At 39.7% G+C, this 24,711-nt stretch overlaps 1 protein-coding gene and 1 long non-coding RNA gene across 2 annotated transcripts in view; both read right to left on the bottom strand.

Annotated features, from left to right (window-relative positions):
- The window catches only part of LOC134798746 (uncharacterized), a 245,129-nt gene that overhangs the window by 73,514 nt on the left and 146,904 nt on the right, over positions 1–24,711 (bottom strand). The gene's annotated exons all lie outside the window — the stretch shown is intronic.
- On the bottom strand, positions 1,328–14,946 carry LOC134798965 (cytochrome P450 6B5-like). The gene is made up of 5 exons (XM_063771391.1): positions 14,550–14,946; positions 2,723–3,839; positions 2,427–2,577; positions 2,053–2,155; positions 1,328–1,527 (listed from the first exon to the last, which is right to left on the bottom strand). Exons 1-5 carry the CDS (start codon positions 14,944–14,946, stop codon positions 1,328–1,330), a joined length of 1,968 nt encoding a protein of 655 aa, XP_063627461.1.

The following is a 24,711-nucleotide window of genomic DNA, read 5'->3' as shown; positions in this document are numbered from 1 at the left end:
TGAAAAAAAAAAGTTATTAATTTATTTACGACATGCGTGGTCACCCTAAAATTAGAATACAAAACTACCGATATTCTGTGTCAAATTGAATGTTATCACTGTCATCGCGGTCTGGTTACTTTTGAAAACTCGTATCTCACTCAAGTTTGACAGTTTATTTTCTTCGTAATCTAAAAGTTGCAGGGTGACCATGATTGTAGAGGATTAAATTTGTCCTCACCAAAAAGTAAAAAATAGGAAAAGGTGTGGTTGTTTCACCTAAATACGACGGTGATCGATCAATTATCAGTTTCTGAGTGTGCAGGATTAGTCCTGCTCACGTCTCATGAATCACCCTGTATACCCAAATGTAGTTTTCATAGGAGGAAACAAAACATGAATATAAGAGTTACTTTAATTTATAAAAACCCGTCTAAGTGTGAGCCGATCACGCGGCCAGGGGACATTTCCTTAAGTACAATATAAAATTTAGTCAAAGCCAAAAAACAGTACATTTAACTCGCTTTCCAATATCATAAACCAAACACAGAGCGACAACAACTCGCTTAAAATAAAGCGAGTCTCCAATCCTGTCTTACAAAGTGCCCGCAATATAGGTGATCACAGCTTGATATTCTACAATGTAAACATCATAAGTTCTTCGGAAAACTCCACTTATATGCCTTTTCGTATTGTTGTTGTCCCATAACGTTATTCACAACCGAAAGGTCGTAAGTGTGGTTTAAAGTAATACGTATATAGGTCATTTTCAATTCTTGCGGTGGCATAGTCGCCTGAACACTTGCATATTGGTTTGGCGCGGAGCCACGCTGGTAATGGTCGAACACAATATTTCAATACAATCACAAACGTAATGAAAATACGTACGGGACCGTGCCAAAACTGTTTTTAATTATTTCCTCAGAGACCCGTATGATTATGGCCGTTCCGGGGCTTACGAAAATTGAAACATTTTGTAATAATATTAATATAATAACCAAAACTATAGTTAAGTTCAAAACAGATTGAACTTAACTATATAGATATAAATTATTATTCCTAACATATTTTTCACAGGTAAGTAAAGACAATAATAAACGAAGAAAGATATAGGCCGCAGACACCTTTTAAACACTGTAATTTAATATCATACCAAAAAAACATATTGCCAAAAACTTGGAGGCTGAGAATAGTGAGAATACTACACTAGGAGGTTATTCTTATAGAAATTTTGGGGACAAAACCGTCCATAACCGTTTGGTTATAAGAAATTACTAGGTATCTGAATAGGCCTCCTATTTAAAGTTAGTAGTAAAAAACAACACACATATAAACTTATTATTTTATTTTACCTAGTCTCATTAACTTTGTTCTCCTGAGGAGTCCTGACTCGTATTACCAGCGGCAGGCCCCCGCATATATTTTGAGTAATTGTGGAAGTGGGATCAGTGATGGGAGTTCCAACAGTAGTGGGTCCTGGTTCCACAGAGCAACGCTGCAGTAGCGCCGCCACTCCTGCCAGGGACTGCAACATGCCTAGCCGCTCACCTGAGAATATACGAACATTTAGTACTTAAAATGTTGACAGTTTCTCAGCTTTTTCCATTTTTTATTAAATACAATAAAAATAGTATCTCTCGCAAACGTATCTTCTTGATAAAAAATAATTTAGCACTTTAGATCTAACTTAGACCAGAAGTTTGACATCAAAGATTTATATGTTCTGCACAATCACACTTAGGTACCGACCTACAATACCTACGCAGCATTAGTATAGGTAAATATATCGTAAGTGCATCATGATGCACTCAATTGCACATGTGCAATTGTAAATTATACGTGATAGATTATGTCTTATCTAATCCTTCTGCTCAATGCCGCCCAATCAACCAATAAAATTAACATACTGTAAAAGAGCATAATATTATTTATAACATGCTTATTGACTGACTCCTGAATCGCATATTTGGACAGACAGCATTTACCTGCATACATATACTCACATACATACGGGTATATGAGAATTCTTTGTTTTACATACATGTGATCCCTTTAAAAAATTACATTGTTTACCTATGCACGCCCTGGGTCCCTCTCCGAAAGGCAGGTACACATGATTTGGAATACTGCTCACGTTTTCAGGGCTGAACCGCTCCGGCCTGAACTCACTTGGATCCTAAAAGTTTAATATCGCCTCATTAATGGACTTATTTATACATAACGCTAACGCATTTGCTCTTAACGTTACATCACTTCACACAGTCACTATGGCTTACGAAGTTGATTTTATTAAAATTATCAAGACCCATGGCACCATTCACATTACTTTGCAACTTATCTGGTGATCGAGTTCACTTTTATAGATAAATAATGACGTCTAATATCTTGTTCCGTGTGGCAACTCATAGCTTTGTAACTATATTAATGGCATCACTATGTGTACCTACAAGAAAGTATTGTTCATCGTTCTGCATAGCGTGTATAGGTACCACGACGCCGATACCCTTGTCGATGGTCACGTCGGTTCCCGGAAACGTGTAACGCCCGGTGCACCGCCTCATCAGATAACCGATGGGTGGAAACATACGCATACCTTCTCTGAAACATGTAATAATCATTAGTTCAAGTTCAAAACGTAGGCCATGTAGGCATTGACTACAGACAACTCCATATGAAGTGTTCTTACATGGTTTTATTTTCTAATACGAGCATTAGATCTTACTACTTAGTAGCTATCGTTTACCTGAAGCACATTTTCAAATAGTTTAGCTCTTCAACAGCTTCGAAGCACAACCTCCCGTGTCGGCTCAGTACTTCATCTATCTCCTCCTGACATTTCTTCTGCGCATCAGAGTGGAAGGCGAGCTGATGCAACAGGTAGCTGCTGGCTGAGGATGACGTGTCAAACCCCGCTATGAAGAAGACTAGTATCTGAGAACCCATCAATATCAAATCTAACTCTAGCTGTATCTTCTCTGGAGTTCCATCAGGATTTCGTTTTTCCAAAGACTCTCCAACCATCGCTCCTTTCTGTTTTAATTCTAGAAGTAAATCTACAAAGTCATTCCGTCCCACAGGCATATAATTCCGCTTTTCGAGTATATCTTTCACTATCGACATTGTATATCGTTCTATCTCAGGTGATAAGAAGTGAAGTTTTCTGAAAATCTTGGGTGCTATAAATTTAAGCATAGATACGAAACCATCTCGCTTTGTCCTTTTGAAGGACCGCTTTCCAAGTAGTCGGAACGTAGAGTTTTCGTCAATCAAGCTATCAGCATCTATGCCAAAACCGCATGCTCCTATAAGGTCAGTCGTATACCTCGCCATCAGGTCTCTCATATCTACGTCGACACCTGCCTCAGCTGCTTCAATAGCGATGGCCTGCAGTTTTTCAGCTCTTTCGACGATCAAGGTAAACATGGCTTTCAACTTGCCAGATGTAAACGCGGGAGTCAGCCGCTGCCTCAAAAGTTTCCACAAATCCCCATCGGCAAAGAAAATATTCCTAAACATTGGCTCTAGATCATTCTCCGCTGGCAGGATTCCACGAGGATGAAAATGCTGAAAATCAGCTGTCAACACGTGCTTGATAAGTTCAGGGTCTCGTAGAATTAACTTTGGATCATTGGCCAAGTATAGTCCTACCATTTTCTCGTTGGGGTATTTTCTGTAGGCCTCGGAATACAGGTCGCACAGGCTGGTCCTCTGAAGGAACTTGTCCAGCGCGTTGCCAAACACTGGTAAAGGCTTGTCATGTTTTACGCCTCGCTCCACCCAGTACTTAAAACTTCTCGTTCCATAGAGGTACACGAGAGAGGCAAAGAGAACGACAAGTATTATGCTTAACATAATAAAGACTAAACAAATATACGCATTGTTGATTCATAATTAATTTATTACCATTAACGTTATCAATGCCAAATCAACAGCTTATCAGAACGTTATGTACCCTACTAATACAAACAATGTGATAGTTCGGGAGGATGTATGAAATATGTACATATATGAAAGAATCTATGACTCTATGTTTGATACTCTTTCACGCAAAAAACGACTTAACAGATTATTTAGCAAACAAAAAATCAGCAGCTTTGAATAAGACAAAGGTTACATTTCAATATTTTTCCCGGGATTTAGCTCCTATGGTAGTGATATTGTTGTATATATGTCGGCGGCAGATCGTAAAACCGGGCATATCGAGATATTCCTAGGCATATCATGAAACGCCGCCATTTCACGATCTGACTAACATTTGCCCAGGCATATCACGATCTGCCTTATAAAAGGCCGGCGTTTCATGATCTGCCTAGGAATATCATCCCTTGAGGTTTGTACGATATGGCTGGTGTTCGCTAGGCAGATCATGAAATGCCGGCGTTTCATGATCTGCCTAGGAATAACACTCCGTGAGGTTTGCACGATATGGCTGGTTTTCGCTAGGCAGATCATGAAATGCCGGCGTTTCATGATATGCCTAGGAAAATCACCCCGTGAGGTTTGCACGATATGGCTGGTGTTCGCTAGGCAGATCATGAAACGCCGGCATTTCATGATCTGCCTAGGAATATCACACCCTACTTATTAGATATGCCTAAACGTTGCCAGGCAAATCGTCAAACGTTGAGGTTTAAACGATATGGCTGGTAGTCGTTAGTCAGATCATGAAATGGCGGCTTTTCATGATATGCCTAGGAATATCTCGATATGCCCGATTTTACGATCTGCCGCCGACATATAGATATCTAGTAGGTGTACGCGGGCAATTTCTGAAATTGGTTAATCCCTATTACTCATATCCCGTTGTTATAAGAGTCCCCTTCCGAAATTATCCGTCACTTTTTACTGCTTTTTTTTCGGAATTACCACAAATTATGAGTTAAAAAAAATCTCAAATCCTCCGGTTTTTGTTGTTTTAATCAATCTGTTATGTTAGATGTTGCTAACGTAAAAACAAATCAGTTAGCTTCTCATTCTCAGTAATATGCTGGTTCACACTAACTATCCAATTTGATCATAATATGCTCCCCTGATCCTCTATTTATTGCCCCGTTTATGCGTGAAAAGGCGATAAATCAACAAACAGAATAATTGCTAACCTTATTATGTTATGATAACAAGTAGGTAGGTATTATGTCATAGGTTAATTGGGTAATAGGATTCCTATACTTTGTTGCGAACGAAAAAAGCCTCAAAATGGTTTTGGAAGTTGTTTGCTAGCCGAAAAAAAATATAAGTACAAATAAAGCCGCAGGCTGAAGTTACTCAGGACTCCTAGCAACAACGTTACGGTTATCGCATTCTCCTAACAAGTGGATTATATATATTGTTTATCGAACGATAACATAAATCAAGTACTTATATATAATCAAGTACTTATGTATAAGATAATAATTGAATACAAATACAGAATCGCATAACGACATAATCTTTCTTAAGGAGACTTTCAAGGTGAGATTAGAATGAGTCACGCTACAACAGTCCGCGTCCGGCTGACGCGTCTGACATTTCATTTTTTACAGAAAGCATCATCTATTAGCTGTCATGGAAAAAGAAGTGACAGTTGCCTCGACCCGAACCCGGGCCGTTCTAACGTCAACCTTAAGGGTAACATTCCATTTCTGACCGCAGCTGCACTACTAGTACGAACGCGTCGGTGTTATTGTCAATTTCCATAGTAAAATGAATGGTAGTGCTGCTGTCGTTGGAAATGGACTGTCACCTTAATGGTAACATTCCATTTCTGACCGCAACTGCACTACTAGTACTAAACGCGTCGGTGTTATTGTCAATTTCCATAGTAAAATGAACGGTAGTGCAGCTGTCGTTGGAAATGGACTGTCACCTTAAGGTGACATTCGGATGTCAACTGCAGCTGCATTAGGTACAGTACGGTTACCATCAGTTTGTCACTGACGTAAACGCCGTCGAGAACGTAATTTACTTTCTATACATCTCGCTCGCACTCGCATATTAGTGTAAACGGGATGTATAGAAAGTAAATTACGTTCTCGACGGCGTTTATGTCAGTGAGAAACTGATGGTAACCGTACTGTTCTGAGGTAGCTATGGCCGCCGCTGTATCTGCCAATGTCCTTGATAAAATGAGTGACGAAATTAACGTCATAATCACAATAGTAGCCTTTAGATGGGTTAGGACCTAACTAATCTGAAAAAATACCATTGTTATGTAAAATTTTTTTCAATAGTGGAAAATTTAATGTAAATCTACGTAATTAAAAACATACTTGTGTTTGTGTAAAAGTGTATTCCGTATACACAAAAAATACTTGTGTTTGTGTGTTGGTATTATATTGACCGTGATAACATAGACATACCAGGAAAATAATTGAAACGGATTTCCTGGAACCACTCTCAAAATACTAAAATCCCAAATCAAGTATCGCTCAATTTAATATGCGGTTTACTGGCGTGGATGATAGGCGCCTCTCGGTTAGTCAAATTAACTAACATTAGTTGCGGATTTGAACTTACGTGTAGGCAATATATATACCGGAATATGCGTATGTACACTATGTGTCCTAATTTGACTGTTGTTGTTAATTTTTTAATTTTAGTTACCCCGCATTTTGTTTTTCTTTAATGAGCTAATAAGTGGTGGCAACTGTTTTGGTTTATGAAGTATGTATAGACATTAGTTATAAGAAACATGTACCGTTTGTGCCCAAATAAACATTAAAACAATAGTACATTGTAGGAGAGGACGGAAAACCGCTAAAAGATGGACGAGTCGTTTGAGTGCCGACACGTTAGTGGAGGCCCGCAAATAATACGAGTCCATCTTTAGCGTTTCCAGCCGAGGCATTACATAGTGCTTTTCACGACTACTGCGAGGAAATAAGAAAACATTTGCATAACTATAAGTACTACTCTGGTAGCAAATTACTAGCCACTGCCTGTGCTGTCTCTTGAATTTCGGTAGGCGTCAGCGTAAGAATATCATTTTCTTCACTAGAAGAACTCATTTTTATAGCGAGCGTAGATACGTGTGTGATATTTCATAAGATTTCAAGAATAAATTATAATTATTTTGCGTGAGTTATGTTAAACTTATGGCATTCAGTGGGTAGTGATTAAAAATGTGATTTGTGTTTACCCGAATATTTGTTAATTAATCTGTGGGTAGTCGCGAAAATGACCCTTCTCTCCTACCCGCCAATTCTAATGAGGAAAAAGTATAAAATGTAACTTACCATGGGATGGAGGGATCATTCTCGCTTGGCGCTTGAACCAGTAACATGTAGCACGAAGGTTACGGCTTGTTAACTAAATATTGTTAAAGAGTGTTGAAGTAAGAAGTTGGAGTAAAATAAAAGTAATTGATTGTACGAAGGACTTTGATTCATCACACGTGTTTCTTGTATTTTTTAGTCAAACACAAGTTACACTATCCAATTCAGTAAGTATTTTCAGATCCCGCCTTTTTTACTTTTTTATCACTTTTAAGAGGCGTTTTTCTGTTATTTGCTTCAAACCGACTCTAAACTTAGAAGCGTTTTTGCTAAAAAAACCACAAACAGCTACAAAAGTAAAAAACGCCTTAAGCGTGAAATGAATGGATACTTGTTAAAAAAAAAAAACCGGGCAAGTGCGAGTCGGACTCGCGCACGAAGGGTTCCGTACCATAATGCAAAAAAAAAAAACAAAAAAAAAAGCAAAAAAAAAACGGTCACCCATCCAAATACTGACCACTCCCGACGTTGCTTAACTTTGGTCAAAAATCACGTTTGTTGTATGGGAGCCCCATTTAAATCTTTATTTTATTCTGTTTTTAGTATTTGTTGTTATAGCGGCAACAGAAATACATCATCTGTGAAAATTTCAACTGTCTAGCTATCACGGTTCGTGAGATACAGCCTGGTGACAGACGGACGGACGGACGGACGGACGGACGGACGGACGGACGGACGGACGGACGGACGGACGGACGGACGGACGGACGGACGGACAGCGAAGTCTTAGTAATAGGGTCCCGTTTTACCCTTTGGGTACGGAACCCTAATGAACTGAATGGTTTTGACATTTCTTTTTTTTTTAAACAAGAAATTGGTCTTATAAATAACCTAATTTTATTTTTGAAGGAAAAAGTTGCGCCAAAAAAGACCTTTTATTGATTTTTATGTTTTAAATGATACTCATTGCTGTAGCGAACCGTCACCAATGACAGGTGATAATAACAATGAAACATTGTAGTAGTGCTGGTTCAGGTGCTACAGCTATTGCCTACTTTCCAGCTTGGTTTTAGACCATCTATTGCCACATTTCCGAACAGTGGCGTGAAAAACACTTGTTTTGGTTCTTCAGCTTGTGTTATCTCAGTTTTTAGGTTAAGTAAAATTTATAAATCGTTAAAAAACATATGATAGATTGTCGTGGACTTTAGAATTTGGAGGAATACGGAGAATCCGGGAACTGGAGCCGATACTGCGGTGTGCGGTTCTAAACAAAATTTATACTCGCAGGTGACTTACCCGTTCGTCCGTCGTCCTTTGTCCACGAAATCCAAGAGCGGTGTAATATTATGTTGTAGCGGGTGGAGCGATATAATTATATATTAAACTGCAGGATTCTTATATTTTCACAAGGAAATCCGTACTCGATGCGGCAATTATTTTTGAAGTCTGTTGTCAGTAAGTCAGTATGTCAACGTCATGTCTAGGTGGCTAGCAGTCACCGTAGAGTTTTTGATTTAAAATAGGTCGAAAGGGAATTTGGCGCAGTAGCGCCACCAACATACATAAAACCTCCTTTTGTTTTTATCCTCTTGTTTTCAATTACCCCGTAGCATCACGGACGATGACGCAATCTATTTACATAATTGGCTCCCGCTTACCCCATTTTACCCTATTTTACCCCCCTGCGATTAGCGCAACATCTCTGCCATTACAATAATTGCTTTTTTTTACCTCCGCGGACAAATAACCCTTTGTTCATTTAAATTTAAAAGGCTTCATTTAGAATTGCAATGAAATTGCTGTGATACGTATTTTCCCGTATGAAGAGAGTGTAATTATGATCCAAAGAGACATAGTTTTGATATTGGAAATGTCTTTTCGTTCGCTCCAGTATATACTTACCCTATATAGGGTCCGATTTCACGAAAAAGTGCGATCCCCTTATATCTCGGAAAGTTGTAAAGCTATGATATTAAAAAATAAGCTCAAAAGACGCATAATCACGAGAGCTGTAAGGTGCAAAAATAATTATTCGAGAAAGTCAAAAACGAAAAAAGTTATGGTCGAAATAGTGAAAATAAAAATCAATTTTTTCCGAATTTTTGATTTTGGATCTCGATAATTTGGAAATGAAGAATGATATCAAAAATTTGAGAAAAACGACTCTGGACAATTTAGTCAGCTACAATTTGAGCCTAAAACAAAGACGATCGGGTTAAGGGTTTGCCCTGTAGCCTAACCTTAAAATAGTCAAAAAGTCAGAACGCACTATTCGACAATCTATGCATTCTTGTGGTGGTGGAAATAGAAATAGAGATAGAGATAGAGGTAGAGGTAGAGGTAGAGGTAGAGGTAGAGGTAGAGGTAGAGGTAGAGGTAGAGGTAGAGGTAGAAATAGAGGTAGAGGTAGAAATAGAGGTAGAGGTAGAGGTAGAGGTAGAGGTAGAGGTAGAGGTAGAGGTAGAGGTAGAGGTAGAGGTAGAGGTAGAGGTAGAGGTAGAGGTAGAGGTAGAGGTAGAGGTAGAGGTAGAGGTAGAGGTAGAGGTAGAGGTAGAGGTAGAGGTAGAGGTAGAGGTAGAGGTAGAGGTAGAGGTAGAGGTAGAGGTAGAGGTAGAGGTAGAGGTAGAGGTAGAGGTAGAGGTAGAGGTAGAGGTAGAGGTAGAGGTAGAGGTAGAGGTAGAGGTAGAGGTAGAGGTAGAGGTAGAGGTAGAGGTAGAGGTAGAGGTAGAGGTAGAGGTAGAGGTAGAGGTAGAGGTAGAGGTAGAGGTAGAGGTAGAGGTAGAGGTAGAGGTAGAGGTAGAGGTAGAGGTAGAGGTAGAGGTAGAGGTAGAGGTAGAGGTAGAGGTAGAGGTAGAGGTAGAGGTAGAGGTAGAGGTAGAGGTAGAGGTAGAGGTAGAGGTAGAGGTAGAGGTAGAGGTAGAGGTAGAGGTAGAGGTAGAGGTAGAGGTAGAGGTAGAGGTAGAGGTAGAGGTAGAGGTAGAGGTAGAGGTAGAGGTAGAGGTAGAGGTAGAGGTAGAGGTAGAGGTAGAGGTAGAGGTAGAGGTAGAGGTAGAGGTAGAGGTAGAGGTAGAGGTAGAGGTAGAGGTAGAGGTAGAGGTAGAGGTAGAGGTAGAGGTAGAGGTAGAGGTAGAGGTAGAGGTAGAGGTAGAGGTAGAGGTAGAGGTAGAGGTAGAGGTAGAGGTAGAGGTAGAGGTAGAGGTAGAGGTAGAGGTAGAGGTAGAGGTAGAGGTAGAGGTAGAGGTAGAGGTAGAGGTAGAGGTAGAGGTAGAGGTAGAGGTAGAGGTAGAGGTAGAGGTAGAGGTAGAGGTAGAGGTAGAGGTAGAGGTAGAGGTAGAGGTAGAGGTAGAGGTAGAGGTAGAGGTAGAGGTAGAGGTAGAGGTAGAGGTAGAGGTAGAGGTAGAGGTAGAGGTAGAGGTAGAGGTAGAGGTAGAGGTAGAGGTAGAGGTAGAGATAAAAATAGAAATATAAATAATTTTATTCATGAGCACAAACACAAAATAAAAACTTATACAGAGAAACATAAAAAAGAAAAAGTGCCACGAAATGTTCTCACCTCAGCATGTTGCTGGCGGCTGCTAGCAGATAGCTGATGCTGAACCCTGGCAGTACCTAGTGGAGCTCGGGTTTAATACAACATAAGCACATGCTGTTTTGGTCATCGGACTCGTCTCGATGAGCACTTAGGAGAGTAGTACCCAAGATAGAGCTGATGCTGAACCCTGGTTGTACCTAGCGGAACTCAGGTTTGTTGCAACATAGGCACACGCTGTTTTGGTTATCCGATTCGTCATGATGATCACATGGTAGAGCATTACCCAAGATAGCTGATGCTGAACCCTGGTAGTACCTGTTGGAACTCAGGTTTGGTGCAACATAGACAAACGCTGTTATGGTCATCTCTCGTCGCGTCAAACTGCTGTCAAGAAAATTTCATATCTTGCAGCAAATGGGCCGCTGCCGATCAAGACTCGAGTGACGATAACGGCGATGTGGCTACCACTTCTCGAGTTGACTACGGATTTGCCGTGTAATAATTTTCTTGTACTTTGAACATTAATATATCCCGCTTATTAATCGAAAAATTAAATATGTACCTATACTTATGCGCCACGGCGACAATTATTCAAACTTCGATACGCGTGTGGAAATTTTGCAATTTGTTTGTTCACATGCGTTATGTCCAGGATACTTGTGTTAATCTAAGAATAAAATAATTATCATTCAACGTTGTAGTTTTATTTTGTAACTTTTTCCTTATCCAGACTTTGTCGTCGCACAGCGACAATATTTTTTCGAATTCCGTAGATTCATTTCCAATGTGCTCGATAGTCGTGTGAGGTACGAAATCTGTGAATTTTTCTAGATAATAATTTATAAATAAAATAATAAGAATAACAACAAAGCAGGATAGGTACCAAATATGAATATCACTATTTAGGTACTCTAGTAGTTTAACTAAAACAAAAGAAGTTCAGAAATGTTTAACTAAATCAAAAGGCCTTCGGAAATGTTAACAGTTCGCAATTCTCAACCAATTTTAAGTAAAATTTTGAGAATTTTAAATTTCGGGATTTTAATTAAATATAAAAATAGGGGTTTTGATAATATTTGAGTCTTTTTTTGAGGAATGTTTAAAGAGAGCTTGGCAAAAAGTGCAGAAATTTTGGAACCCTGCTTTAGGCAGTAGGTATTTATTTAAGTTTTTCAATTCTCACTCAAGAATCAGTAGCCAAATTTTAATTACTTAGCTATGTCGTAGCGTAGTGGGGTCGCAAAACAGCCGCTTTCTAGTAGCGACGACGAGTTCGATCCTCGGCCATCTATGTTGAAATATTAACTGTTTGTATTTTTTTTTAGTTTAAGACGTTTATTCACAAAATTGATACATCAAGGTCATCAAACCGTGCTTCTTTCAGGCCTCTAGGTTATTAATAAAAATATTAAACTGAGATTCAACATCAGTCATCTAAATCAAATGCTTTTGTGAAATCCATCAAACATATTTGGCCGTTCCTGTATAAGACTGGCCGTTGCCACTCTTGGAGGCTATATCAAATTTTAGGTCACTCAGTTAACAGAGTAAGTCATTAATTAAATTATCCGTTTGAAATCCCTACCTTAATAAGGCAAAGTTTACTAATTTCAAACAAAAAAGGGCTTGAAACATTTCACCCGTTTGTTAAAGTTGGTTATATATTGGGTAATTTAACAAGTTGTCTTTGACCAGCAAAGTTACGGCCGCGGGGATCAATACTAATTGAGTCGATTCTGCTACTCAGCGGAACTCGGCGCCCGAGCGCTGACTTGGTATTTTTTACTATAGACCATCTTATGTAGACTTCGCATAATGAATGAAACGCTAGTTTTCGCCCGCGACTTCTGCCATAGAATAACTAATAGTACTACCGTACAGAAAATTCACTACTTCACAAAAGCCAGATTTAGGTATAAAATTATACCTATACTCGCCGCCTGCAACAAAATTGAACCTTATAACCGCGCACGAACCGTGAATCTTCTTTGCGCGAGCGCCACGTGACACGACTATCGTGCGGTCGAGCGGCAGCCCACTGCCATACGCCTGCCGCCCCGAGCGGCCCGCCGGCCAAATGTACCTAAACTGCGTAGTGACACCCTCCTCCTTCTGCATAAATTAAATGAAGTAGGTAGGTATGCCGCTCCCATACAGATGTAGTGCATAAATATTTTCCATCGTATTTTCACGGAAACGTACTCGAACGAACCTTACTATTTCAGCCAGTCTTGGTACAAAAAGTTCTAAGGTTGAGTGAAGTAGCATGATAAAAACGAACGTTTCCGAGAAAACACGATGGAAAACAATGATGCACTACATCTATACTGTCACGTACAGATGAAAACTTAGCATTGATATAATTTAGAACTATGGCGAAACTAACTAAGACGGGCATAAAGATGAAATTTGTGTTAGGTACCTAAGCTGTTGACTATACTGCATTAACATTTAAGAACAAAGATTATTACATCACAGGGAATAAAAGTCAAAGTAGCCGTAGGATTGATCATGATTGGACTCGAAAGTAAATATTAAGTTATATGATTTTCCTTTCAATCTGATACCATTATCGTGACATGATTGCGGCATCTAGAACGTAAGTAATCTGTGTTTTTCACCACACTCCGGACTCGCAATTAGGTTGAAAACTGATAAATTACTAATCTTCTTGTGATTAGGGGTCTGAAAATTTATATAATCGACACTCAAATTTTGCTTACATGACGTTTACACTGCTCAATGTGAGCGATTTACAAAACGAGTAGGTAATACTTACAAAAGTCGGTTCATAAAAATGTACTTACACAAGTAAGTACGTTTATAAAAACGCTGAGAAAAAAGGCAATAGATACACCGACATTTCGACTGACTTTAAGGGTTAATATATTATTTTACCAGCATATAAGGTGGTTTAGATTATAACATTTATTGCTGATATTACAACATTTAAGTACCTATTCAGATTAGAACTACGAATATAACATTAATTCTGATGCGGGCCGAAAGACGAGTCGAACTATTGAATAAAAAATAATTGCAGCCCATCCACTGACGGACTAAATGTCCCTAAAATTTTCTGACCCATACACCTAACGGAACAGAATTTTTTTTGCGCGATTTTTTCATGGTGAACAAATGTTGTTCGGTATGACATACCTATTCAACGTGCAAAGTATATCTAATACCTTTAAATGAGCAATTCTCGTTTATTTATTTATACCTATGTATATTTATTAATATATATATTTAAAGGATCTCGGAAACGGCTATAACGATTTCGATGAAATTTGGTATATGGGGGCTTTCGGGGGCGATAAATCGATCTCATCATCATCATCATCGTATCAGCCAGAGGACGTCCACTGCTGGACATAGGCCTCCCCCAAAGAGTGCCACAATGTCCGGTCTTGCGCCACCCGAATCCAGCGGACTCCTGCGACCTTAACCAGGTCGCCACTCGAAAGCCTTTCCGCCCCAACGGCCATCGGTTCTACGGGCAATGTGCCCCGCCCACTGCCACTTAAGTTTAGCGATTCGGAGGGCTACATCGGTTACTTTGGTTCTGCTGCGGATGGCCTCATTTCTGATGCGATCACGCAGAGAGACTCCAAGCATAGTCCTCTCCATTGCCCTTTGGGTGACTTTGAGCCTTCTTATGAGGCACACACTAAGCGGCCACATTTCAGTTCCATATGTCATCACTGGCAACACACCCTGGTCGAAGACTTTCGTCTTGAGACACTGCGGAATATTGAAAAAAAAGATGTGCCGTAGCTTCCCAAACGGTGTCCAACCGAGTCGGATTCGTCGATTAACCTCTTTCTCGAAGTTGGACCTACCTAACTGGACAGTCTGTCCTAGGTATATATAATCGTGTACAACTTCAAGTGTAATGTCTCCAATTGTAACAGGAGTTGGTTCTACACGGGCATTTGACATGATCTTCGTCTTGTCCATGTTCATCCTCAGACCAACTCGCTCGGAAGCTTTACTGAGGTCATCGAGCATCATACTCAAATCCTCCGTAGTCTCGGCCAAGATTACTATATCGTCCGCAAACCGAAGGTGACTGATGTACTCGCCGTTTATGTTGATGCCAAGCCTTCTCCAGTCCAGAGTCTTGAAAGCATCCTCCAATGCAGCGGTAAACAGTTTAGGAGAAATAACATCGCCTTGCCTGACTCCCCACTGCAACGGAATAGGTTTCGAGTTCTGGTCCTGGAGTCGGACTGACATAGTGGCGTTCTCGTACAAACACTTCAGCACTTCGATATAGCGGTAATCCACTTAGAACCTCTGGAGAGATTGTAGTACCTACGGCCCAGGTTGCGATCGAATGTGAGGCTTTCTCGTAGTCCACAAACGCTAAGAAGAGAGGCAGGTTATACTCCTCAGTCTTCTGTATTACCTGAGGAGCGTATGGATGTGGTCTACGGTACTAAAGCCTCTTCGGAAACCGGCTTGTTCAAGAGGCTGGAAGTCATCTAGCCTGCGTGCGAGACGGTTCGTAATGACTCTTGAAAACAGCTTATAAGACATGGCTCAGAAGTGAGATGGGTCGGTAGTTCTTGAGTAGGGCATTGTCACCCTAAAATCGATCTAGCTAGGTCGTAGGTATCTCGTTTTCCTAAGCTGTAAACAAACGTTTCGTGTAACATTTATTACCAGTTATAAGTGCATTTTTTTATTTACATTTTTGTGCAAATAGTAACGAAAGCTCCTGATAAGTAAAATATATCTTTTGTTTCATCAGATTTACGTAAGCACCATGAATATTATTGAAAATGGATATTCGTCGTAATTTCTGTTTACGGTCGACGATCACTCAATCGCCAGCCGTGGGCACACAATTCCTCACACCAAGAGAACCATTGTCAATAACACCCCAAATCCCTACTAACCAACACTCCAATCCCGCAAATTGCTACTCTAGATCCTTGTAATAGGGTTTATTTCAGGTAAGGCGGTAACAGAGCTAAGTTTGCGTTGTTAAGGAAATTAAATCACTAAAGATATTACGCCGTGCCTCTGCATAATGATGGAGCTATATTCGAATTTGACGCCATCTTTCTGGATAAGTGCGGCTTGACAAAAATGCGTCGAATACGGATTTTGGAGGTTTTGCTATTTTGAGACACAGTGGTATTTTTATGAGTGGGAAATGGGCTTAATAATAATACAGTAAAACCTGGATAATTGCAATTTCAAGGGACCGGCATTTTTTTGTCAATTAACCAGGTTTTTCATTTAAGCAGGTCGTGCCAATTAACGAGGTTCAAAAATTCGTTGTGTCAATTATAGAGGTTTTCATTAATAGAGGTTGCGTTCTGACAAATTTCTTTTATGGAGGTGCAAATAACCATTGAAAGTAGATTTACAAGCTTACTTTCTGGGTTTCTGGTCTATGACTTGCACTTTTATACTACATTAATTACTACTTTATTTTCTTATTAATCATTTGGGTTTAAAAAATTCCCTTGAATTGTAGAAGAAAGTTTTATTGGAATGTAAAAAGCATACTTTGTTTTTGATTTAATCAAAACTATTTCACCTACCTACCTATTTGGCTGTGATAGATATTAGATACCCAATAAATAAATTGAATTCTGGATGAAGATTTAAAATAAAATGATCATTGCTATTAAAATATTGTTTCTGCTGTCTACAACTACATTATTTCAATTACAGAGGTAATCAATAAGTCTCGTTTCAATAATAGAGGTAATAAGAAGAGCTAAAATAACGGATTTTTTTAGCGCAGTGTCAATTATAGAGGTCTTAGTTGCGATGTGGTCAATTACAGAGGCAAAATTACGAAAAGCACTAAAATCTAAATTGCAATTATAGAGGTTCCAAACTTTCAATTATAGAGGCATTTTGGTCTCAAGGGACCGGGACCGGACCTTTCGTTGCAATTATTGAGGTTTTCCATTTATCCAGGTGCCAATTAACCAGGTTTCACTGTATCACACTTTTTATTTAGTTCGCCACTTTCACCCAATTGACTAGTTTATTTTAGATTCACTAGTCCCAGTGTCCCACATCTCATTAATGTGTCAAAAGGGCCTCTACGTGTTAGCTTCGACTCCATGCACGCCTCCCAAATGTCTGGAACACCATCGTTCCGTGATGGGTAAAGAAAGACATATCATATTTTCAATGTTGTGTACGTACCTATGTAACTCTGTAAAATATTACCCTCGCGTGCAGTCACTGAGTGCGCTGAATGACAATGCGCGGTTTCACGCGCGTCAAATTATCGCGCTATTAATTAACCGTCCGTGCGATAAATCGTCGGGTAAGCGGCTAACCTGCCATTAGTTTTGTCGGCCGGTTCATAATGTTATTTATTAAGGGATCTGATCAATGTACGCATTATTTTGAATAAATAAGCTACATTTAGGTAGGTACGTAGAGATCGCTGTTTAGCGATAAGTCCGCCTGTTGTTACCTACATATTTGTACCTGTTCATACTTTTGTACCATTTCTTTTGTAGTGTGCAATAAAGCATTTTATTATTATTATGTCTTTCTCATCACGAAACAATGGTGTTCCGGACCTTTGGGAGGCGTGCGCGGAGCCGAAGCCAACACGTAGAGGCCCTTTTGACACTTTAATGAAATGTAAGGGGTACACCGAGCGGAGGCTGCCCTTGCCCGTGTCATGGGACGCACGCAGAGGCAGCACCCGCCAGGGTGTAAGGACTATTGAGAGTTGATGGAATCTAAAATGAACTAGGTTATTGGGTGAAAGCGATGGACTAAGAACTGAGCTATGGGGTAAAAAACCGGACGCCTGCCTAAAAAAACGGTATGCAATTTTATTTCCGGCAGACGGTGACTCGCCCTCACAAGATGGGCCCCCACAAAAAGCGACATCTAGGATGGCTCAAGGGCAACACCGGTGTAAGCGGCTCAGGGGTGTCGAGAGGTGTGCGCCGCTTTCTACCCAGTGGCTGTTAACAGCCACTGTGCCAACTCGCGTCTTATGCATATTTCACTTCCACCCCTGGAGCTTATAGCTCTAACGACTCCACTCTGGCCGGCCGGCTAAGGCAAGCCAGAGGCAGAGAATCCTGTCCCACCCAACCTCCTTGCGGGTAACAGAACTCTCCAGGAGCACTCGGGTACGTGAGGTCGCTAATCCCCAACAGCTCGCCCCTTATTATTATTATTATTATCACGTATAGACTTTTAGAGAAAAAGATAGGTAAGTAGATACTAGTAGATAGGTACTGTAACTTGAGATTCAGTATTTTGTAGCACGGCAGTCCACATCAAGTTCTTATTTGAGGGATTAGGTATATTAACTCATCCATCATCCTTTATGTTTCGTCACCCGCGTATATATATTTTTACCACAAAGAGCACTTCATAGTAAAATTTGTGTAAACCTTGCACAATCTTACTAAGTGGGTTCAAGGATCTTAGTAAAAATGTATTGCTTTCTAATAACACGATTTAATAATCGCACTCAATAAGAATATACTAATAACAGATATGTATTAACTAATTACGACTACAGATTACCAAGAAGATAAGAATATACCTTAGAGAACCCAGCTATTAATTGCAACATATCGTCTGTACGTACAGAACTGGTAATTATTAAATATATATGCCCTCGTTCGAGATTCAGATTCTGTTTATCTGTACCAAAATATCACCAGGTTTGAATATATTTTATCATATGACCGTTATTTTACCCTAGAAAGGCATTGATTCTCAGCTTTAGCACATCGAGGATATGCAGTACCTAAAATAAACCAGGTCTGAGCCTCCAGGCGTTTGCGATAGGCGCCTATTATGAATATCAAATAAGTCCCAACGAGTAATTCGTATGCATAGAATATCCGTGTAATTTGCCAACTCATTGCCAGGATCAAGGTGAGATTTAAAAAGGCGCTGGAATTACCGGGGAAAATAAGAAAACCGAGCGCGGTACCTCAGTGTGAGGCGGCTTACCTCAAACTTCGATGAGGAACGGCGCTTGAGACCATCAGGGCTAAAATCGTGAATTCAAAATTTACGTTTCTTTATTGCATCAGCAGGTATATTTAAGTAGGTAAGTGTATTTCTGGGTAGACCCTCAAAATCGGACAGTTAGGTACTCTTTTAGGGTTCCGTACCTCATAGGATCACTCGTGCGTCTGTCTGTCTGTCCGTCTGTCACAGCCCATTTTCTCCAAAAGTACTAGACCAATTAAGTTGAAATTTCGTACACTTATGTAAATTCGTAACCCAAAGACGGACATCTTACGTAAACATATGAATTTTAAACATGGATGCCACTTTTGGGGGATAAATGCAAAAATTAAAATATGATGTTTTTTAAACTACCTATATCGTGTTACATATCAAATGAAAGAGCTCCATTTGAGAATCTTAAATATATATTTTTTGTAATTTTAAAATAAATAGTGTAGTAATATTAATTAAGAAAATAGCCAAAAAATTACCACCCCCCCCCCCTTATCTTCGAAACTACTGGGTCTAAAATTTTGAAAAAAATATGTAAAATAGTACTTTACCTATAGATGACAGAAAAACCTATTAGAAATATGCAGTCAAGCGTGAGTCGGACTAATTACATACTTAGTTTTTAATCTGACCCGTACGGATTTTTTAAAGGCAATTCATTCGCGTTTCACATATAAAAATACATTCTTAAAAATTGGGTAATATACGGAACATTTGGAACGCGAGTCCTACTCGCACTTGGCCGGTTTTTATTTGACCAATATTTTCGCAACTCGTTTAAATTGATAAAACACTTGAACTACATACTCGTAAAACTGCTCAAAACGAAAACTTTGCTAAACTGCATCTCTTCAAAAAAGACGAAGATCGCCATCTGAGTTGTCGAACGGAACCACTAACGTTAAGGCTTTTCAAACTCAAAGTGAGCAATTTCCTTAGTCATAGGTTAAAGTTTCCCTTCTCATCCCTAAGCAGGTTATTATGGTCTAGTAAATCTCTCATTTACTCCATTTTTTCCTATGAGAAAGAAGCGAAATGTCTGGAGGAATACGCCGGGAATTCAGATGCTAATTTTAATCTGCTGGTCGCCTCCATCCGATCGGAATCGTGAAATTAGGTTATTGAATGGGAAAGTTTATTGCAATGACTGATACTATCCAAGTGGTCCGTTTAACAAGGTATCTGTGGTGTTATCTGATTGAATAAATGAGAAGTCTGACAGGTCTGGTTTGATTATGCTTATTTTACTATAAACTATGTTATATAGGTTTTAGGTATACTCTGAATAATAATAACTAAAATGGAGATACAATAATAATACTAGTATTTAAATAAGTATTTGATTTGGTTAAATACCCCCAACGTAAGTGATGATTTTATAGTCGATAGTTTTCATAGTTCTACGAGTATATAAGCGGATCACTTCTTTTGACAAAGATAGGCAGACAGAGGATAAAGTATTTCGTCTTTAAAACAACTAAAACATAAGGTATACGATTACGTCCCTTTTCGTTAAAAGGAAACACACAAAAAATAAACATCAAAGATATTTTTCTGACTTTGTCACGTTTGAATGAACGAAAATTACTTATTGAATTGACAGTCACAAGTCGTCACTTTCAACTATTTTTAGCATGATATCAAGCATTACCAGAATGGTTCCCTTGGCCAAAAGAGACGGTTAATCCAATTAGAGGGTAAAAGGGCGATCTGCTGCTTTGGGATAATTGCAGGGCAGCTATTCACAAAGCTACAGGAACCCGCTTAGATTTTTTTTACCACGACGGCGGTAGATAATGCCAGGCGCCAATATATATATTTAGGAGGGCAAATGCAGGCCCATTACTGCTCTGTGTGGACATGGGACGATTACGGGACCTCTGGCAACCTTGCTTATCATCAGAAAAAAAAATATCTGAGTGGTATGACGGCAAATAATTATCTTGCCGTTACCCACTAAAGGGTTAAATTTAGCGAATAACTTAGCAATGACAGATGGTCCGGTGTTACTGACTCTTAATGTCTTTGCTTGTCAGTAAGCCTTGACCCCACATAAGGTCATGGAAATTCCCAGTGTTGTCTACTGTGCCTGCCTAATAATAGTACGATCACAGGATTTAATTGTTGACCTATCTAAGATTCAAGCTAATTTGGTTGGATATACTAACTGTAAGAAAATTTCCAATGTGAAGTAAGCCGAAAATTGCTTAACAATTAAAGTCCGTGACTGTACAATTTTGCAGCATAAATGTTACGATCTAAGGGTCACATTATATCAGGAAAAAGCTCGTAGTAGACTGCAAAGCTTTTTGTAAATAGACAAGCAGCAGGCAGAGGCCTTTGACAGGCTAATAGAGGCGTCGCGGCGCTTCGCGGCCCCAGGCTTTGAAGTGTGTACCTTTTTGAAGTTTGAATATTTTTTTGCAAACATAAAAAAATATATGACATGAAATTGGAAGCTGAGAAGTTTTGACGTTGCAATACTTAAATCTAAAATCGTAAATTCAGTTAGTCGCCCAGTACGTTGGCATAAATACTAGCGGTAAGAGCGTGCGACTTTCCGGAGGTCGCGGGTTCAAACCCCGGCTCGGAAATCATTTGATGTTTACCAGTCGCTTTTAGGTGAAGTAAAACATCGTGAGCAAACCGGACTAATCGTCAACGCAAGCTCCTGATGACGGTACGGAGTGAAACATGTCGAGCGTTTTTCGACTTAAAATACGTGAGTGACCTGTTCTTAATATATTTAATAATCCCAAAAAGGCCTAGTTTTCTCTCTGGGTTAAAAGGTCAGGTGGAAAAACTCCAACGACGCCAATTCTCGGGATTACCTAGTTGCTAAACGGACCCCAGGCTCCTATGAGTCGTGGCAAAAAGCCGGGACAACGCGAGGAAGATGATTGATGAATAAAAATCACGTAGTGTTGTCATTTTAATCTTTAACGCTAAAATCACTTCCATTCGAGTCTTGGAGTTCGAAAGGTGTAATTCAACATTTCATATGCCACACACACACACACACCCCACACACACATCCATGCCATCACACATCACACACACACACATCACAGCCATGGAATCAAGTTAGCCTGTCACTGACAAGTCGAACCGACCCCCTGAAGTAAGGTTAGTGTCATTTACAGTTTTCGCACGCCACCCGGACGCCTGCAGCCCGCAACAAATGCAGTTGATTTATTGCACAGGCTGCACCAAGTCGGTTCGCGAATGAAAATTGTATGTATTGGAATTAGATTAGAATGCCTGATACTGTTAACTTTACTGTTTTGTGTTATTCCGTACTGCATTGAAGCCAAATATAACGTTAGAGCGTTTACACATTGTGTGATCCGATATCGGATAACGGATGAAAGTAAAATATGTGACATAATTATGTTTCTCTCTGTGTTTATTAATTAATTTAATAAATAGGTAGTTATTGCTAAAAAAAAAAGGACAGATAACGCAAAAAAGGCGGACTTGACGCCATATGGCAGTCTCCTGCAGCTGTTTTTTCTCAAAGGCGCCTTCCGACATCCGATATAGAAAGGCGCTTCCGATAAATTCAGCGATGACGGAGCCCCCCCTCAGCTTTCAGATCGTAGGTAATATTTGTTTGCGTGCGTATGTGTAATCATAATGTTTATTGTAGTGTGCGTGATCGCTAAACACGGCGCGGCGCCCGGGCGCGCACCCGCGGCCTGACTACGGGGATGTAGGATCCTACTTACGATATCGGATCGGACAATGTAAAAACGCTCTTATGACTGTGTTGCACCTGCATGTATGTTAGTTAGTCTTTATGTTCGAAATATGTGAATCGACTTGAATACATTTTAGATTCGCCTGTATTGCATAAATTCTCGAACTCTCAAACAAAGGTTTCAAAAGATGACCACAAAATATGTATATTCATGTTTCAAGAGGTTCTATACAGAAAAACACGATTGAAAGTTTTAAAAACTATATACTTGTTTTATCAGTTGGTACTAAGCGAGTTGTGTGATGGGTGACTCAATTTCACACATTCGATTCGTATGACATTAAGACAAACAGAATGCAGTCATACTTTGATTCTGAGTCTACAAACGGAATTCTAGAGAGCACTAGGGGGTTTTTGACTTGATAAATTACATGTAGGTACTCACTAGTGTATTAATCAAATCGCATTGACTGGTGAGAAAAGCCCTATCACAAATTGATCGATGTTACCTGCGCAAATAAAACCATTCTGCTACTCTGTCGCCGCGTTCCGATCGTGTGTGTAAATAGCATATATTTAGATTTAAGTTTATGAAATTTATATATGGATAAGGTATTTGTAATATGGGCCTTGTTGCCTGATTCAAATTATAAAATAAATAAATAACAGAAAACGAATATTATAAATGATAAGTACCCAAATGGAAATTGTTTACAAACTAGAAATAATTAACGTGTGTAATAATATTATATTTTGCTTACTTATTGCTTTCAATTCTACAACTTTATTTGCGCTGAGGTTCGGGGAATCTAGGAGGGCCTCTCTAGCCCGCTTATCTCCATGTCGGTGCACCGTGTGAGTGTGACACACAACTTCTTGATTACTAAGCTAGAAATTACTCAGACTTCGTGGCCTCAAGACTGTGTAGATTTTCTTTACCTAAGCTTTTTCTTAATTAATATAGGTAAGTATGTATAGATTTTTCTTAAAAACAGGGAGACAATCATTTGATCTCCCTGAGTATTTGATTACAAAACTTGATACTTTTCCTTTGTTATCCAGAGCTATATTATATATATTATAATTAATGGGCGGACGACGGATGCAATATACGTCAAAATCCTGACAAACTATATACGTAATGCTTCGTAATAAGACGTATATTGCATTCGTTGTCCGCCCATTAATTATAATACTATACAACAATAATATTTAGTTTAAAAGATATTTAAAAATATAGTAATTAATGCTAAATCAAAGTAAATTACACATACCAAATACCATTCTTTAAAAAAAAGAATATACGTTTTTAAATTATTGTTTCTCGGGGTAGCCTCATTCCCTAGAGAACGCGTCCCCAGGTGGCGGATAGGGGGATGCTCACTGAGTTGGATTCTCTAACTCAGGGGGTAGGAGGGAAATTAAATACCTCCCGCGGACCACAAGGCCGGAGAAGGTAAACTCCGTTAGCAAACCCCCATGGCTGAGCTGCCACGAAATAATCGTGGTGAAGGTCAACATGGTGCTGCAGCTGAGGCAGCAGGTTGCAGAAGAGATGGCAGCGGATGAACCTAATAGTTGAGGTCAACGGTGGCGCTCACATCCTGGAAAGGATAGACTGTCTTGGCGTCAGGCGGCAGCCGGCTGTAAAACCTTTAGCCAAAACCCATCCTCTGAATATGAAAAGTACAAATAATATGAGCGATTCAAATACTAGGGCGTCCCCCGTAAGCGACGTCCCAAACCAAGATGCACGAAATGCGAAATCCGAGGCGACGAAGAAGAAAAATGCTAGGGCGTTCCCCCAAAGCGACGGCACTGACAAAGGCAACCATCAGTCGCCCTCAGCATGCAATACCCTGCGAATGGCTACGTGGAATATCGGAACACTCACAGGAAGATCTGCCGAACTAGCGGAAACGTTGAAGAGGAGAAATATAAATGTCTGCTGTCTGCAAGAGACAAGATGGAAAGGAGCCAAGGCAGTAGACATCGGAAATGAATATAAACTCTTCTACAATGGAAGCTCAAACCGGAAAAACGGAGTAGCCATCGCAGTCGACAAATTTTTTAAGCCCAGGGTGATCAGAGTAGACCGACGCACAGACCGTATCATGGCCATAAAACTAGCGATGGATGCACAGCCACCGTTGAACATAGTATCAGCATACGCCCCCCAAAATGGATGCTCGGAAGATGAACATGAAATATTTTGGGATGATCTTGATAGTCTAATGCAAAATATCCCTCAGAATGAGCAGACCATACTAGGAGCCGATTTAAACGGACATGTAGGGGCCACCAACACCGACTACCCAAAC

The sequence above is a fragment of the Cydia splendana genome, chromosome 17 (assembly GCF_910591565.1).
Source record: "Cydia splendana chromosome 17, ilCydSple1.2, whole genome shotgun sequence".
Lineage (NCBI taxonomy): Eukaryota > Metazoa > Arthropoda > Insecta > Lepidoptera > Tortricidae > Cydia > Cydia splendana.
Note: the sequence above shows the minus strand (reverse complement) of the source record. Positions and strands in the feature narration are given on the sequence as shown.